Source organism: Melozone crissalis, unplaced genomic scaffold (assembly GCF_028551555.1).
Source record: "Melozone crissalis strain CALT ecotype California unplaced genomic scaffold, PUWL_Pcris_2 ptg000019l_1, whole genome shotgun sequence".
In the NCBI taxonomy this organism is placed as follows: domain Eukaryota; kingdom Metazoa; phylum Chordata; class Aves; order Passeriformes; family Passerellidae; genus Melozone; species Melozone crissalis.
In genome coordinates, this window is record NW_026535797.1 from 4,984,146 (window position 1) to 5,000,807 (window position 16,662).

Consider the following 16,662-nt stretch of genomic DNA (forward strand, 5'->3'; position numbering starts at 1 on the left):
CTGGTAAACTCAATAACAGAGCACAGAAATCCTTTGGGGGAGATGTCAGTGAGCAGCACCCACAGTGGGCAGGGGGTGTGTTTGCTGCTCTGCCTGGTCAGGAGCTGCAGCTTGGAGCAGTGTCCAGGTGAGGAAGCACAGCCTGATTTTTGGGCTGCCCCAGTGGTTTGTGCCTTTTGTGTGCGGCTGCCCCCCGGCCTGGAGCTGTGAAACATTAGATGCTATTTAAAGTGATATAAGTTCCTAGCTGCCTGTTTGGCCTCTGCCATCTGTTAGTGTGACTAACCCCAGGCTGATGCACAGGTGCCTCTGGAAAGGGCTGAGATCAGGCAGCTGGAGGCTGCCCTGACAGAGGAATGCAGTGGCAAAGAGAATTGGAGAGCTTGGAAAAGGGACACTGCTTTTAAAAGAGGTTGTCTAGGCAAAACTCACCAATCCAGGCAGTGTTAGCTCTGCCCTGAGATGGACCCATGGTTAGAAATTCCTGTTAGGAAACACTTCTGATGTTTGCTGTTCCTTAAAGCTTTACTAATATTGGTCAGAAAAGGGCTTGTGATGTTTTCGGTGACAATTGTGCTTCTGATCTGCAGTGATGGCTTTGGTGATCCACTGTGAGCATAAATGGCTTTTGGGAGAAGTGAAGGACCTTCTCTCAAGGCAGCTGTGCTCTGTAATGGCCTCAGAAGGATTCCTGCCCTTCCAGCCACAGGGAGCAGTGCCCAGCGGTTGCGCTGATGACGTTCTTGTAAAACGAGCTATCATTTTCAGCTACTGTTAATCAATCTTGATTGGGGAGCTGGTGAAAGGCCCTTGACAGTGTCCATCTGCTGGGGCAGGGCTGTGTGCTGCAGCAGGGGCCAACACACTTTCCCTGCTCTCAGTGAAAGATGCCTTTTAGGCAGGAACGTTCAAACATCATGGATGGCGGGGAAAGCGCAGCCGTGGGGATGGAAGGGAGGAAACTGCAAAAGGAAAGATTTGGGCCTGAGCAGAACTTTCCAGAAACAACTCCTTGTTGGATTGCTCTTTAAGAGGTGCCCACTGTCTGCTGGGGGAGCAGCACATCCTCCCAGGCTCTGAGCTGGAAGCAGGATGATGACTGAAGGGTTGTGGCACCCGCGTCCCTCCAAGCATTCTGTGCTCAGTGAAGAGTTGCCTCACAGTAACTCCCTTGGATTAATACAGGGCTGCTGAAAGAGGGTTGTGATTTGGCAATTCATGTGTGGAAGTCAGGGGTGGGACTTGGTGTGGTGTGCCTTGTAAGCCCTCTTTTCCTCTTCCAAGTTTTCTATATCACATCCAGGAGGCCACATGTGATTGAAGGTACTGTGTTACAAGGCGGGTGGAGGAGTGAACCAGGAGCTGGGCGTGCTGTGGGGCAGGCAGTGCACACAATGGCCAAATGCCCTTTACCTTCCCTGCCTCTGGGATGTTGAGCCTGGCAAAGTCCACGACCTCACAATGGTCCCTGGCTGCTGCTCTTCTACAGAAGTCCTTTAAGTGTTTCCTCAATCATGGTTTGAGCTTTGCAGATCTCAGATGATTTAACTGATAATTTGCATACAAATAATAGCTGTGATCATTAAGGATAAGCAATGGAAATTGGCCCGGTTATGCCTTTACTGGTGGAAACAAAAGGCCATAGCCTTCAAAGGTTGCTGCTTTTTGATGAAACAATTCTGATAAAGTCCAGCTGTCTTGGCAGGTTAATTATGATGAGATGAGGCAGGAAATGGCTGTAGTGCCTTCAACAGGAAGCTGAACCTTGGCATTCTCATTCCTGCATACTTAAAACTAAAACAAACCTTTTAGAGCTGTTTTATTTACACTGCTAAGTATTCTTTTAAGCTGTTGTATTTTCTTTGCCTCTGTTGCAGATACATATTTCAGAGGCCACGGTTTCTGAATGCAGGTGGAGAGGCTGTTGAGGAAATCTAGTGCAATTTTCAAGGCTGCCCAGAAAATACAATTGCTCTTGGAGTCAGTGGAGGCTGTAGGTGACTCTGTAGATGTGAGGAGCAGCTCCTCCTTGGGAGAGGAGGGCACTGGTGTGTACCATGTGCATTTGACCACTGGCCCTGTGAGTATTTTTCAGTGAGAGGCACGCAGAGCAGATCTTACTCTGCGTTTGCTGTCCCTTCAGCTTGACAGATACTTTAACTGTCTGAAAAAACACTGTGGTAGATTTGTTCCAGACTGCATCCTGAATGGCTTTTTATTACTTCCAGCTTTTGTTGAAGGGATTAGTGCTCGTGGGGAAGGTGCAGGATTGGTTCCACTGCAAAACAGTCCCCTTTCTCCACAAAATGCCTTTGTTGGACACTCGAGATTTCCCCTTTGTTACTCTAAAGATGGGCCTTAGCTTGGTTCTTGGAGGGTCATCTCCAAGGACTTGCTTTTACAAGCTTAAGTGCTGATCATCATTCTGGCAGCAGTGGAAAAGACATTGCTAGCATTTACTGCCTTGTCCTTGTTGAGATTTTGAGAGGTAGCCCTAATTTGAGGGATTTCTGTACTCCTGACCCGATACTGGCAAGGCAGCAGCTGTCGTGGTGGTTGCAATCAAGCCCACCAACTAATTTATTCTGTAGACCTCTGGGTAGCCCTGAAGATGCTGCTGCTCTGCCTTGAATTCTGGTCAGGCAACTGGAGGCTTTATGACTTTTTTTTTTTTTTTTTTTCTTATCGCCCTTTAAACAATTTCTTCTGGGCCAAGCAATGGTAAATTGGCACCAAGAACAAAAAGTATCTAAATGTAATCCACATGCTGTTCCTTTCATGCCTTGAAGAGTTTCAGAAAGGATGAAACAAGGTTCAAATTCATCAAATCCTGTAGAGTGGAAACCCACTCAGGGGAGCAGCAAAAATTGGATGTTGCCTAGAAGTGTTTTTTAATTAAAGGTCAAATACAATAGTACTGCAAACCTTGGAGGGGTTTGATGTGGTCACTTATGGCTCTCTATTGCCTGCTTGAGGAGCTTGTCAGGCGGGCTTGGAGTTGACTACTTTTGTGTTTCTTTGTATTAGAGAAGTCCAAATAAAAACTGAAGAGTCCTGAAGTGAAGTGGTCCCCTGGGCTTCCTAATTTCAATTTCACATGCAGGAGATTTGGCTGATTAGATGTAATGTGTGTGCAGTGTGGGTCAGCAGGATATTTTCCTCACTAATGAGAACTCTGAGCAATCAGGAATTCCCACCCGTTCCCCTGCTGCTCCTTGCTGCTTCATGCTGGAGTCTGCGCTGTGCTTACTGTGAGCTTTTAGCAGTGGTGGCACCGACATCACCTGTCCTGGTGGCAGTGATGGACGTGGCCCGTGAGAGCAGTCAGCACCTGGTACTCATTAACTGTTCATTATCAGTTTCAGTGAAGCTCAGTGTTTTTCCTCTCAAGACAAATAGAAGCACTAAAAGATGTTTTAGGTTATGATGATTTAATCTATAAAGAAGAATGCTGCGTGTTAATCAGATCAATCACTGGATGAAAGCACGATTTGAGGGCAAGTGTGATGGTTTGTGATGCTGCTGCCTTTTCCTCTTAAACATGCTGAGGAGCTGCCAAACGTAGGATGTCTTGAAGCATTTTCAGATGGTGCTTTCCATATGTGATGTCTGCATGTTTTTTCTCCAAGCTGACCTGTAATTTAGGAGCATTGCAGGTTATGCTGAGGGTTGTGTGAGGAGAAGCTTTCCAAACAGACCTTTCTCCCATGCTGGGGTGTTCCACAAAATGGAGCTGCTTCTCTTCATTCCAGCCTGCATCTGCCTGGCCTCTTTTTTGCACCCATCTCTGTCAAGAGATTTCCCTCTGTCCATTTGTTGTATTGGAGCATTTCCGGGAGCAGGTTGTTGATGGAAAGGATAGTTATTTTCAAGAAAACCAGAGGATGGGCTGGTCCATAACAGTACAAACCTGGCTGTGTGAAACAGTTTTATTTGGGGAGCTGCTGCTGGAGTCCTGACTGACTCCAGTGCCCTGGTCCCAGCCTGCAGCCTGGTGGGAGCTTCCCAGAGCTTGGCCCTTCCATCCCATGGGCTGCAGGGCAGCTTTGCCCTGGGTGGGCTGTGGAGCTCGTGGCTCAGAGGCTGTGCTGGCGGTGGCTGCATGTGAGCTCTTGGTGCCCTGCACTGTGAGAGAGGTTGATGTGGTGGATGATGTGACCCTTGCTGGGTTGGCAGTACCCACCTGGGGCTAAGCAAGCCCTCTGCTCTGGCTGGGGGGCTGATACAACTGGTTTGGGTGGTTGGTGGTTTCTGACCTACCCCAATTTGCTTTGACTTTGTGGGAGCTGCAAGTAGGGCCCAGCAGTGGGAGACTTTTGAGGAGTCCAGGGAAAACAGCTTTTTAATTCCTCAGTACCAGCATGTAATTCTGCCTTTGCCTGGTGTACTTGTAATGTAATTTGGCCCTTGCGTGTAGCAGTTAATTCCTCTGCTTGGCTTTGTTTAAAGTCTTCTGTTGTTTTAATGTGATCCTGCTTTTAGCAAATAATGTTAACAGTGATTTTCCTTGCATCTCTAATTCACTTTAGTCTGTGTAACAATTTCTTAGTGTTGCAGTTAAAATTTTCAATAGTTACTTGATTTTCTATTTTGATTACATGCATGAATTTGCTTTGCTTTTCTACTTCATTAATTTTAACACTAATTGCCACTTCGGGCAAAATAAAAACCTTAACACTTATCGTTCATAGCATCATTATAGGACTTGCTTTTAGAATGTTTTCTTTATACTCAGAGAGACTTTGTTAAATGATTTATTCCTGTATTTTCTGTCCAGCTGTATTTTTATTTGGGGGGGGGGGGGTAGCAGGATTTCTGAGTTTGCACTGATTGTAAGAACTGCTATAAATATTTGAGGAACGGAAGAATTTATTTATAGTGGAGTGTTGGCCTGCTAATGAAGGAAATGAAACAGGGCTGAGAGAAATGGAGTTATTTTTCTGGACCCCTCTAGTCCTAAAAATTCCACACTAATCTGATTTGCTTCAGGAAAACTCCATTGTAAAAGAAATTAATGTTTCCTACTATTAAATAGATCTTGAATCTTTAACTTAGAAAAAAACAACTGTTATGGTGAGATGACTGAAGCAATGCCATGAAGTCGTTAAGAAATGTAGATGAAGCTGTGCAAGGACCCAGAGCATGGGATAACTTTGTCTTTGGGTCTGTGTGTCCAAGTTTACTTCTGTGAGGGTAAAAACATATGGGCAGTTGTAAATTTTGTTCTGCTGTGTTTCCTCTGCTGGTACATGACAAATGGGCTTCTCATGATGTTCATGTGGGCACAGGCTGGGCCAGGACATGGCAAGGGGTGAGCAAGAGCCAGGAGAGCCATGTCAGGGTCTGGGAAAATAATCACCTCCAAAATGTGTGTTGAGAGAGAGGCACTCTCACTTTATGCCATGGTTTTGGGTGTCACTGACCCTTTGGACTTCAGGAGGCTCATTAGTGTGGGAAACCCCTCCAAAATGATAAATGTCTCTTGGTGATCCACATTTACTCGTTTGGTTTCCTCTGCTTGGGTTAAGATTTCAGAAGTATGTTCCATTTGTAGATACATTTCTGTGGTTTCTATGCACAGTTCACCTTGGCATCACACACTGCAGCCTTTAGCTGCTGTCAGACTGGTGGGTGTTTTTATCCCCCTTCTCTCAGAAGGGGAAACAACTGATACTTCCAGCCATTTTCTGTCTTGGTCTGTCTGGCTTCAGAGGTGAGGGCCAAAAATTCTGAGTTTGAACCATTGCAGTAACTCAGCTCGAGGTCCAAAGTGTCTGATGAAAACCCGGTGCCTGTGTCTTACTTGACGTACGCAAAACAAAAGTTGTCTGTGGTTAATTATTGGAATTTTGTCACAAATTAAACACCCAGAGCAGCAGACTGAGCCGTTTGCAAAACCCTGGCTGGCACTTGCAGCAGCTGATCGCCACCCTGTGCTCCTTCCAAACCGTGCTGAAGGCGGGTTCCTGCGGCTCTGTGCGCCGGCGCGAGGGGCTGGAGGGGGAGCTCAGTTCCCGGTGCTGATGTTTCTGGATGTGTCCCTTTGGAACAGGGGCGCCCTACTGGACACACACGGACAAGATGGAGAAGAGGCTCCACGCCGTGCCGGCCGCCAACACCGTCAAGTTCCGCTGCCCAGCCATGGGCAACCCAACGCCCACCATGCGCTGGCTGAAGAACGGGAAGGAGTTCAAGCAGGAGCATCGCATTGGCGGCTACAAGGTAAGGGCTCACTGTGGCATTTTGTGGTTTCTCTTCTTGGTCAAAGCTGTTGAAAAAAAACCCCAACCAAACAACCCAAATCCAGCCCTCCTCCCTCTCAAAAAAACCCAAAAACCTACCAAAAACTTGCTGAAGTTAACAGAAAATATTTTAATGGCTTTGGATCAAACGTGGAAGTAAAAAGAGGTGGTTGTTTTCTTCTGGGGAAGGGTGGGTGGTTTCTTTGGCGCTTACTGAGCACTAATTATTTATTTTTTTTCTGAAATTTAAGCTTCTAGCCTAGCAGTGCAGCTAAGGATTATTTATAGAGACGCATTTGGAAAACCAAAGACTGACTTAGCAAAGCAGATTAAGACTGTTTTTCTCTATTCATTTTTGGCTGCATTGTTAAAAACATGGCCATCCGCTTTGGTGAGTGTAAGGCAGTTTAATAAAGGAAGCCTTGGAAGTCAAAAGTTATTATTTTCTATAGAGTTTATGGCCTGTGAAACTGAAATGAGAAGAAGAATCTGAGGGGAAAGTAACAGCAATTACTTGGAAGGGTTTGTTTGAATTTTAAATAGCTTCAGATTAGATGTCTTATTCTGAGTTGGTGGTTACTGATTAAGAGAGAGTTTTAGGGAGGCCAGCTCTGTGTGTTAGTGCACAGACCTTTAACCTCGTGGTATCTGCCTGGGTCAGGTCAGAAGTCAGGATTCGGTCATCTGATCCCTCTCCTCCAAGGAACCGGGAATGTGTGACTTTGGTGGCAAATTGCTGCTCAAGCATGGCCATTTCTCACTCCCCTTCACCTCCTGTCTGGGTCTTCCCTCAGCAGTTTCCTCATGTCCCCGACACCTCAGCAGTTCCTCCCCCAGGAGGAGAAGTTTCTAAGGCAGTTCTCCTGTGTCAGGGTTGGAATTCCCATCCTGGAGCTTGTGCTGAGCTGCTCCGAGCAGTTTGCAGTGGCTGTTAGACACAAATGAATTGTCGTTGTTAGACACAAATTAATTGTCTTTGTTAAATAGAGCCCAATTCTGAGTCCTGAGGCTGCCCCCATCCAGCACCACTGCCTTGTCCCCATGGGTGCAGTGTTTTTGGGGAGCTGCCTTGGTTGAGCCATTGCTTTGTGAGCTGTTGGTTCAGGTCCTGCCCGGTGCACAAAATCTGTTTTCCAGTGCAGAGGAGGACAAACCTCACTCTCCTTTCCTCTCTAGCTGGATTTACTGTAGAAAGTGTCAATTTTTCCAACATTTGTGTTAGCAGAGAGCAGAGCCCAGAAAGTCTCCCTGCATGAGCACTAATTATCTAAGTAGACTTTTCCATCTATGTTTGCTTACACCATAAATTTCTGTTGCTTACGAGTGTACACCTGGCAACACCTTCTGCCTTTCATAACGCTGTGGAGTGTTAACGAATTGGCTCCCATTCAGTGATTTTTGCCCTTCTCAGTGCTTTTTTTAAAAACAAAAAAAAAAAAAGGCACCAATTAAGGAAAAAAAAAATCCCCAACCAAACTAATCCTGTCTTGGAAAATAATAGTAACTGTTCTGGTAGTAACCAGGCTGTTATTTTGAACACTTTGCATCTGATGGAGGGGAAATGAAGATATCACTCTTGAAGGCCATGATGGAAAATGTGTGTCTGGAGAGGCAGGATGGAGATACCTGGTGTCTGCTTTGGGAGGGGGGTCTTTGGTGGGGTAAATCAGCTCATGTGGGGCTCTGTGGTGGTGCTGCTAGTCTGTGTTAGGGAGCTGGGTGAAATAATTTAGAGTTGTGCCCATTAAGTGGCACAAATTAAGCTTTTGATCACATGTATTAAATGTATGCAATTTCCCAGGTATGTCCTTTGGGAAGGAGCCACAGATGCCTATTCCTAAAGCCAGCTGGATACCTGTGAAGTCTGTACCTCTAATTCTAAATCATAACTTCTTGTATCTCTTTAGTCTAAAGGAAATAAAAGAGGGCACACAGCTGTGGATTTCAGACTTTTCTTGTTGCTCATAAAGACATTAAGTTTTAAATTATCTTGTAGGATTTACTTACCATTGTCAAATCAGCCAAATCCATGTTTATTCTATATTCTGTCATTTTGAATAATCATCTTTGAAGGTGAAAGCTTGTTCCCAGTGAATGGGACTCCAGATCTTTATTATTTTTTGAGCTGTGTCCTCATCCTGTTTGGGGGGCAGGATGAAATCACTGTGGGCTCATGCAAAATCATACTAAAATAGAGAGAATTGTATTTTCCTGACATCACTATGCCAATGAACTTTTAATGAAGGAGTCCTCAGGAAGGACTGAGTCTATCAGAGTTGGTCTGTGTTTAACCAGGTGTCACAGCAGCTCATGCTAAATCTTGCACATTAGCTTGTCTTGAATCTGGGTGTTGCACTCTGTAAGGCATTTTTGCTGGAGAAATTCACAATATTTAGGATAGAAAACTGGATCCAAACTTGGCCATATCTGGCAGGAGACAGTCATCACTTGAAGACTTAAGGGACAAAGAGAAAGGAAAGAAAATGTGAGGCTTCCCAGTAATCCTTGAGCCACCTCTTTCCTGCTAAGAGCTGAGAAATCCCATGGTGTATTGTTTTTATCAGAATCAGATAGTGGCCTGTAGCACTTTGTCCCTGGGACTGGGGAATGTCTTGAGTCAATTTGCACTCGGGCAGGCCAGCAGGAGGGTGTATGTTCTGGCCAAGATAGCTTCCAGGGCGGAATTCCTGCACTCTGACTAATTCTGGATGGTGAATTTCAAAATTGATCCTTTTATGATCTTTCAAGATATACCCAACCTCCTTGAAATAAAGAGAACAGGATCAGTTATTGAATATATAAATTCCTTTTTTCTCTGATTTTTTGAAGTGATGATAACTCTTGTTTGTGCCTTTAGAGGCATTTTATATTTTCTTTGAGGTGATAATCTAAATCCTCCGTGAGACCACAGGAGCCTTTTCTTTCCTGTACACCACCCAGAAAGCAAATGCACTTCTATCAGCTGGTACTGTTTAAGCATTAACACGTGTGTGTTTGCACCTATGCATTTGGATAAGCTTCATCACTGCAGTTGTCTTAAACACATTTAAATTCAGCCAGGTAAATACAGAGTAAGAACATTTATCATTACAGGAACAACTGCACAAGCCTATGGCCTTTGCCAGGGGTGTTCTGTGCTTGTTCTCCTTGTCTGAGCAGTACCTCTCACAGTCTGAACTGTGCTGCTTTTGTGGAGTTTTATTTCATTTCTAATCCTTCTTTCCTTTGAGATTAGTTTAAAATTGATCCATTTTTAGCTGACAACTTTTCATGACATTATCTCTCCGGTGAAGACACACATTTCAACACTGAACAGAACTGTCCACTGTTCTTTATGGGATACTCCAAAAGCAAAAAGTTTATATGAAAAATTCCTTGCCCTTTCCCAGTTCTCTGATCAATATTCCTTGGCATTTTGATTCCAGTTTGTTTCCCACTTCCAGGCTATAAGTTAAGAGTGCAGTTTATATACATTTGGTACTGATAATTCAGTTCAAAAATGGAATCTTTTGAAGAGATGGTTTTAACTATCCCTCCAAACCTTGATGGAGAATATTTCCCTGCCAATAAAGTGCTAGAAGTGTCCATAACTAGTCAGGAAAACACCTGGACTAAGGGATGTGGCATTTCCCATAAAAACCCCACATTACCAAAGCCTGTGTTTCAACCTGTGTGGGTGCCCGGGGTATGGCTGCGCTGTTGCATGTCTGAGAATGAAATGTTGAGTTTGGAAATCTTCAGTGAGACAAGAGGCAGCTCATCCCCAGCAAAGGGGGATTTTCCTGGGCTTTGCAGTGCTGCACTTGTAGCCACGAAGCACCAAGCCAACAATCTCGTTGGATCCAGATCCCTGCCATAAATCCAGTTGTCTGACAGTGTGTCATAACTGCTTTGGACCTCTGCAGAAGTTGTTTAGCTTAACCCAAAGTGGCTTAAGCTGTTGTTTTGTTATAAAGATATTATCTCTGTCCATGCAGTTACAAGAAGGGAAATTGCACAAATACTTTTTAATATTCCCATCCAGTATATCCACTTGTAGCTGTAAGTTATGTTTTCTTATTGAACATAAACAATTTCTTGTGTTTTCCTGTCAAATTAATTACCTGCAGCTTGTTTACAATTTTTATTTGTTTTAACTTTAGTGGAACTGTGATCTGTTCTTCCTGTTTTACAGCCACATTGGTTAAAAACTCTGATTCCCAGAAGTGTGTTTTAACTTGTAATGGCAGAAAGTTAAGGCCACTTTGACCAAGTGTCCTTCAAAATAAATCACAAAGAAGTATTTAATACTCACAATATGTAGCTGTTGTATTTGTTATTTACCAACAGTTTGTGACAGCAGCTCTTCCTGACCCAAACTTTGACTTTCAGAGTTGCTTAGCAGAACAATGAGATGTTAAAATAACACTGATAAGCTCTTTCTAGTTCTATAACTTATCCCTTAGCTCTTCACAGCATGGAGAAAAATCAAGATATTATTTTGATTAAACCAATATAATTGTTTGACCATCAACACGAGGGGCTGAGGAGAGAAGCCTTAAGTTTGGGCTGGAGATTTTGAGGCTGTGTCACACATTTCTCTGACGTTAGCTTAGCACTTTCTCCTGCTGGACTCTTGCCCACACTTTCTTTGCTTTTCAGAGCCCACATGGCCAGTCATTAGCTAATATTATTAGTCCACAACTGAGCAATAAGAGACATATCCAGCTATTGAGATAATTACTAGCTGGGGGAACTGGGAAAACCAGGAATTGCCTATAGAGAGAACTTCTCTTCCAAGCTTTGAGCTGGAGGCATTTTTACCTCCAGCAAGTGCTCTTGGCACTGGGATGTGGCCCTGTGCAGCTTTTTCTGCTGGATAAGGACCTGCAAAATAGTCAGGCACGATGCAGGATTTCATAGCTATAGTTGTAATGGTGTTTTAAGAATGTATGGTTACTGGAAGCATCACTGAATGGTCCATAAATTTTTCTGGTGTACAGCACCGAATTACTGCTTTCCATTTGGCTGATTAAAATGACTGTAGCAGATTGTGTTTTATTCCATTTGCTGAAATATGTACTTTGCAGTTGAAGAATTGTACATTGCAGCTCCAGAGGATGTTAAGCTTTCTGAGCACTTTGTCAAAAATGTAATGCTAAAACAAGGAATTAGTCCATAGCCAGCAAAAGGTCATTTTGGGAGCCAAATTCTGATGCAGGAAATAAATGTATGTAAAGGATGGCTCTGTATCCTTCCAGTACTGGGCTGGATCCTATTTTCTGTGAGACCAAAGCCAGTGCTCCTTTGGAGTTCAAATGGGAACAGAATCAGTACCTTTAATAAATTCCGTCTGAGAGGGATTCTGTGAGATAAATAATCCTTATGCTGTTTCCATGAGGATTTTTTTCAGGCATTTTCCATGAGGCAGCATGATTCTGGGATTCATTTCTTTCTTGTGGTACCCCAGAGCAGCAGGAGGTATTTGGGAGGAATCCCAAACATCACCCCTCAATTTCTCTAAAATGTGAGCTGTGTCACTGAGCTTTTAGGAAGGTTGAAGACTTAAATGTTTAGGAGATCATGTCCATCCTGTCTTGCTGATGGGTATTTATTACCAGGTGGCTCTTTAGGGACAGATGGGGAATACCCTGAGGGTGTGCATTCACTTTGGAGTGGATTGAAAGGTAAAGCCCAGTTGTCTCACTGCTAATTGGTGCCATCCTGCTCAGCCTGGGAGGACTGAGTGTGCACTGACATCTGCAGTGCTTGGAGCAGGGGCCAGGTAGATTTACAGCAGAGGGTGTGAAAGCTTTCACTCTGCAGCCATGCTGTCCTGGATCAAGCATAAATCATTTCAGCATCCAGAACTGTCAGACAAGCGCAGGAGAGGCTTCCAGCTGTGGATTACACAAGGATAATTATCCAGGGAACAGTTCCTTTGGAAGGGGAGAGGGTAAAACTCTGCTTGAGAAGATCCCAGTGTGTCGGTTTGCATCCCCCAGGTCCGTAACCAGCACTGGAGCCTCATCATGGAGAGCGTGGTGCCGTCGGACAAAGGGAACTACACGTGCATAGTGGAGAACCAGTACGGCTCCATCAACCACACCTACCACCTGGACGTGGTCGGTAAGTGCAGCTCTCGTGGGCAGGACACTGCTTTTCACCAATGACTTTCTCTATGAAAGCATTTGGAACTGAGCTGATGCGTTCCGCGTTTATTTTGGAGATGATTTCACAGCGCTCCAAAGATAAGATTTCACTGCACAGCCAATTGCTGCATAACTTTATACATTCATCTGTCTCACTCGTGCCTGTAGGATTAATCTACCCCTGCCTTGGCAAAAAGTGTAATATCCATGTGCAACATCCACCCACAAGTTTGCCATGACGACCAAATAATACATGCTGATGCAACTTTAATCATTAGTATTACAATTTAATTATTACTTGTACAATTGTACTAACACAGACTTTAATAACTGCAGTTATGAAAGCTGTCAAGCAATCCTTTAGAGTCCTGTTATTATAGTATTATAGCTGAAATTAATTTTTTTTTTAAATGAAAAGCTAGATATTGACTTTGCAGCTAGAGCAGATCTGGAGCTTCAGGAAAGACAGTTTGCATTCACAGCAGACTAAAATCTGAAATCTGACTGGAGCCTGTTGGGTGGGCTCTGAGCAGTCCCCAAAACACAGATGATAAAAATTCAGAAGTGTTTTACCTGAGGACAAATTCTAAACAGCTGTTTGAATTTTTAAGTAGCAGCAAAGCTGCGATTACGCAGGACTATTAAACCCAGGCTTAATAATATTACCTTATTAATACCTAAATCCTGTTGACTTTAATAAGGCTTACAGATATTTATTTAAGTGGTTAGCTAAATTAGAGCTTGAAATCTCAGGAATAATTTCTGTTCACCACTAGTCTTGCTGATTAGCCTTGATGGGTGTGAGCAATTTTATTGACTTTGAAGGCATTGCTGTCCAAAATAACCAGTGTGGCTTTTCTTATAGGACCTTTAGGGATCTGAGCCATGGTTTCTGAAGTGTGTCTTGAATGGGCTTTGCTCTCTCCACCTTTGTGAGGTGATCTGAGCGTTACAACCTCCGTCAATAGGACTTTTGATCAATCACTACTGAAAGCAAAAATGAATTTGATTATTGTATCCTATTTTTGGCTGGTGACAGCCCAACTCCATAGATTCTTTGTGGAATATCTTACTGTGTTATATCTTACTGTAAGGGCTTATAGGGCTTAAATGTGACAAAATGTTAATTTCCCTAGTTCTTGACTGATTTTACATGAGTAAAAATATATCACTTGTGCATTGTTTTAGATGGTCTTTGGTGTCTTGTTTCTGTCTGAGACCACCTAAATCTGCATAAACACCCAAGTCCAAGAGAAAACAAGTGCCAGCTTCTTGGATGGCACAAAAGGGAAAAATTACTAATGAAAATGCCAAAGAGAGCTGGTCTTTGTGGAGCAGAGGAGTAGAAAGATGACTTTGGGATGAGGATGCCATCGGACCAAAGCCCCACCATCCGCCCTCATCCTTCAGAGCCCATGAACCACCCAGCTCACCTGTACTTGAGTTTGGGCAGCCAGCACCGAAAGCAGTGAGGATTTCCATGGCCATGGCAATATTTTGTCACAGGGTGAGCTCTGGGCATGGTTGAGGTGAGCTGGCAAAGCCATTTTTGTTTGAACACTTGTTTAAACAGAATTTATGGAGGGCGCAGCAGCAACGGCTGCCGGGATGGGTGTCAGTTGTTGCAGTGAGCTGAGTTCTGCATGGTGTGGTCCTCTGCTGGCCACCTCACCCTGCAGGGGCTTGCCAGGCTCTAAAAACCTTTCCTTGCTGAGATGAAACTGGTTAAAAATTCCCCTTCTCTACCCCCTCTTGATTTTCCTGTCCCAGCCTGGCGTGTTTCATGTTGACCATAAATTTCTTCACCCATTTTTTTTTTCCCCTAGCAAATGTGTTCATGGATGATGCAGTCACTTGAGCAAATATTTGTTAGAAGCCCTCTCACCTCCTCTCCTGCTTTGAGCCTTTTGAATGTCTTGCATTGAGGAATATTTTGCAGAAGTTTATTTTTCCTGGCAGTAAATTATAGTGACCTGCATGAATGAATGGAATGGCAGTAAGGATTATGTCATTTATTTAAATGTCTAGTCCTTTCCTATAGAGAGGCAGGAAAGTAAATAGTGGAGTTTTCAAAAGTGATGAGAGGTTTTGGGGTGCTGGGTACCCAGCTGATGGCACGGAGGACCCTGCTTGTGTCCTGTAAGAAATGAAACTAGAAGTCCAAAAATCATTTTTGCAAGTCACAACCTCAGTTTTGGAGTCCTGTATACTTAGTAATTTCACCATTTTTAAAAAAAATTTTCATTTGATGAGTTCGAGGGTATAGTTGTGAGTCTGTTTGAAAACCTGTGCGTGGGAATGTGCACCTTGGGGTAAGTTTAGTGTGAATCTCTCAATAGATTGGGATTTTAACCTAAAGGGGGGTTGATGTTGGAGTGCTCAGCCATTCCTCTGTGGCTGGAGCTTTGCAGTAATTGTGGAGCATAAAACTGCTGAAGCAGTAAATTAAGGCTGGCCAGAAGGGGAAACTCTGACAGTTTTTCTAGTTGAGACAGTTCTACAGAGTTACCTTTATGCCCTTTTTTTTCTGTTTTCCTATGAATTTTCAGTTCCCTTTTTCTGTTTTCCTATGGATTTTCTGTTCCCACAGGGTTGTGGAGAGTTATGAATGTTTGTTTAGAGGCAATTGCCTGCGTAGACCGCATCTTACGAACTTCAGGTCGTAATTTTAGGTCAAGTTCTGTGTAGAAAACTGTCAGTTGAAAGCCTCTGATATTACTTTTCCTATATGGTTTAACTGGTTCCAGAGCTGATTAAGTGTAAGTAATAGCAAATGGTATTAAACATGGTAACACATTACACTAACATGAGCATCTGACTATATGGTGTAATGTAGAGAACCCTCTGATTATGTCACAGAGTTGGGAGGTATCCCAGCAAAAATCGTGCCAAATAGTGACACAATGCTAGTTAGGAATATGCCAATAACTTTCCAAACCTTGAACTCTTTTGACAATTAAAAGCCTGGAGCCAGCAGGGCTGAGAAGTTTTCAGTCAGAATGTAGGTGTGAAGTATTCTCATTTTTACCTTGTAATTACTTGCAAGAACTCTTAAGAGTCAGCTCAGATGGTCTTGTTCAAATTTACAGACCTGGCAAAACCCTTGCACTGATTTTTTTTTTTTTTTCCTTTTACAGTGAGAGTAGAAAATACAGGAGAAAAAAAAAAAGGCAGCAAGTCATTGGCAGCCTCTCTGCTGCACAGGATACTTGTGCACAGTGACTGTGTTAGCAGGGAATGGGCCGTTCCAGTTGGCCAGGATGTTCTGTGCTGGACAAAGTTACTCTTTGAATGTTTGGGATACCCCAGTCAATGGCCTTTCCCTTCCTTCACCATTTCCAAGTAGGGATTGAAGCAGGGCTTTGCTCAGGGACTCAGATGTGTTTGCCGTAGTGGCAAATGGTGGCGATGCAAAACTCCACCAGGATGCTGTGAAAGGGAGAAGAGTCAATTTTAGCTTTTTATTAGAGTAGTGCACGGAGGCTTCAATTAATATTGGATACTTATTGTCCAGGGCAACATACCAGCACAGGGGAATTGCTTACAACAGAAATACAGCAAGGCCAGGAGAGGGAAATGTCACTGTCCATTTTAGAGATGGAAACAGGAGCTGTGGAGTGATGAAATTTCTTGCCCTGGGTCACACAGGAAGCTGGTGACAGAGCCAAGAAGCAAAGCTGGTCTTTGAATCCTAATCCAGTACCTTAATTAAAAGAACTTTCTTCCCTTGTATAGCTTAGCCCATTAGCTGGTTTTTTACATGCAGCCGAAGTGCCTTTTCTCCTCCTTTGTATTTAACAGTAGGTAGAAACTTGGGTTTTTATGGCAAGCTTACTAATAGACTAACTCCATTCTCAGTACACATTTATAAAGTCGTGCACCCTTGAGGGAGAGGGGCTGAAAACGATGTGGTTTTCACTTATGAGTTGCATTGTAGTGAATCCGGGTTGTAGGAAGCAACGTGGGAATGCAGCCACTGAGACTTGTATGTAATTAGATCACTCTTGGATGGCAATTATTGCTGGAGTACAATTTCAGCAGCAGCAGTTCTGTTTGAGCATGGAGGAGCTAATTGAATTTGGGTTTTAACGGCAGAAGAAAAAGAAGGTTACTCTTTGAGCAGTCCTGCTGCAGGTAGCCATTTCTGCCCTATTTAATGTTGTCATCCTGGGAGACAAAAGATGGTTTGATTTCAGGTGAAGTTTGCTACATTACCTCATTTAGTGGGATTCATAAGCAGCTGCTATAGCACAACACCTCTGCAAAGAATATATTATGACCCTGCTGTT

General features: G+C 43.6%; 1 protein-coding gene across 6 annotated transcripts in view; it reads left to right on the plus strand.

The window, feature by feature from the left end:
• Nucleotides 1-16,662, plus strand: part of FGFR2 (fibroblast growth factor receptor 2) — a 78,635-nt gene that overhangs the window by 21,441 nt on the left and 40,532 nt on the right. For all 6 annotated transcript variants that reach the window (XM_054276856.1, XM_054276859.1, XM_054276860.1 and 3 more), the window contains 2 exons: nt 6,053-6,222; nt 12,227-12,350. In XM_054276856.1, coding sequence (XP_054132831.1) covers nt 6,053-6,222; nt 12,227-12,350 — 294 coding nt within the window. The remainder of the gene's footprint in view (nt 1-6,052; nt 6,223-12,226; nt 12,351-16,662) is intronic.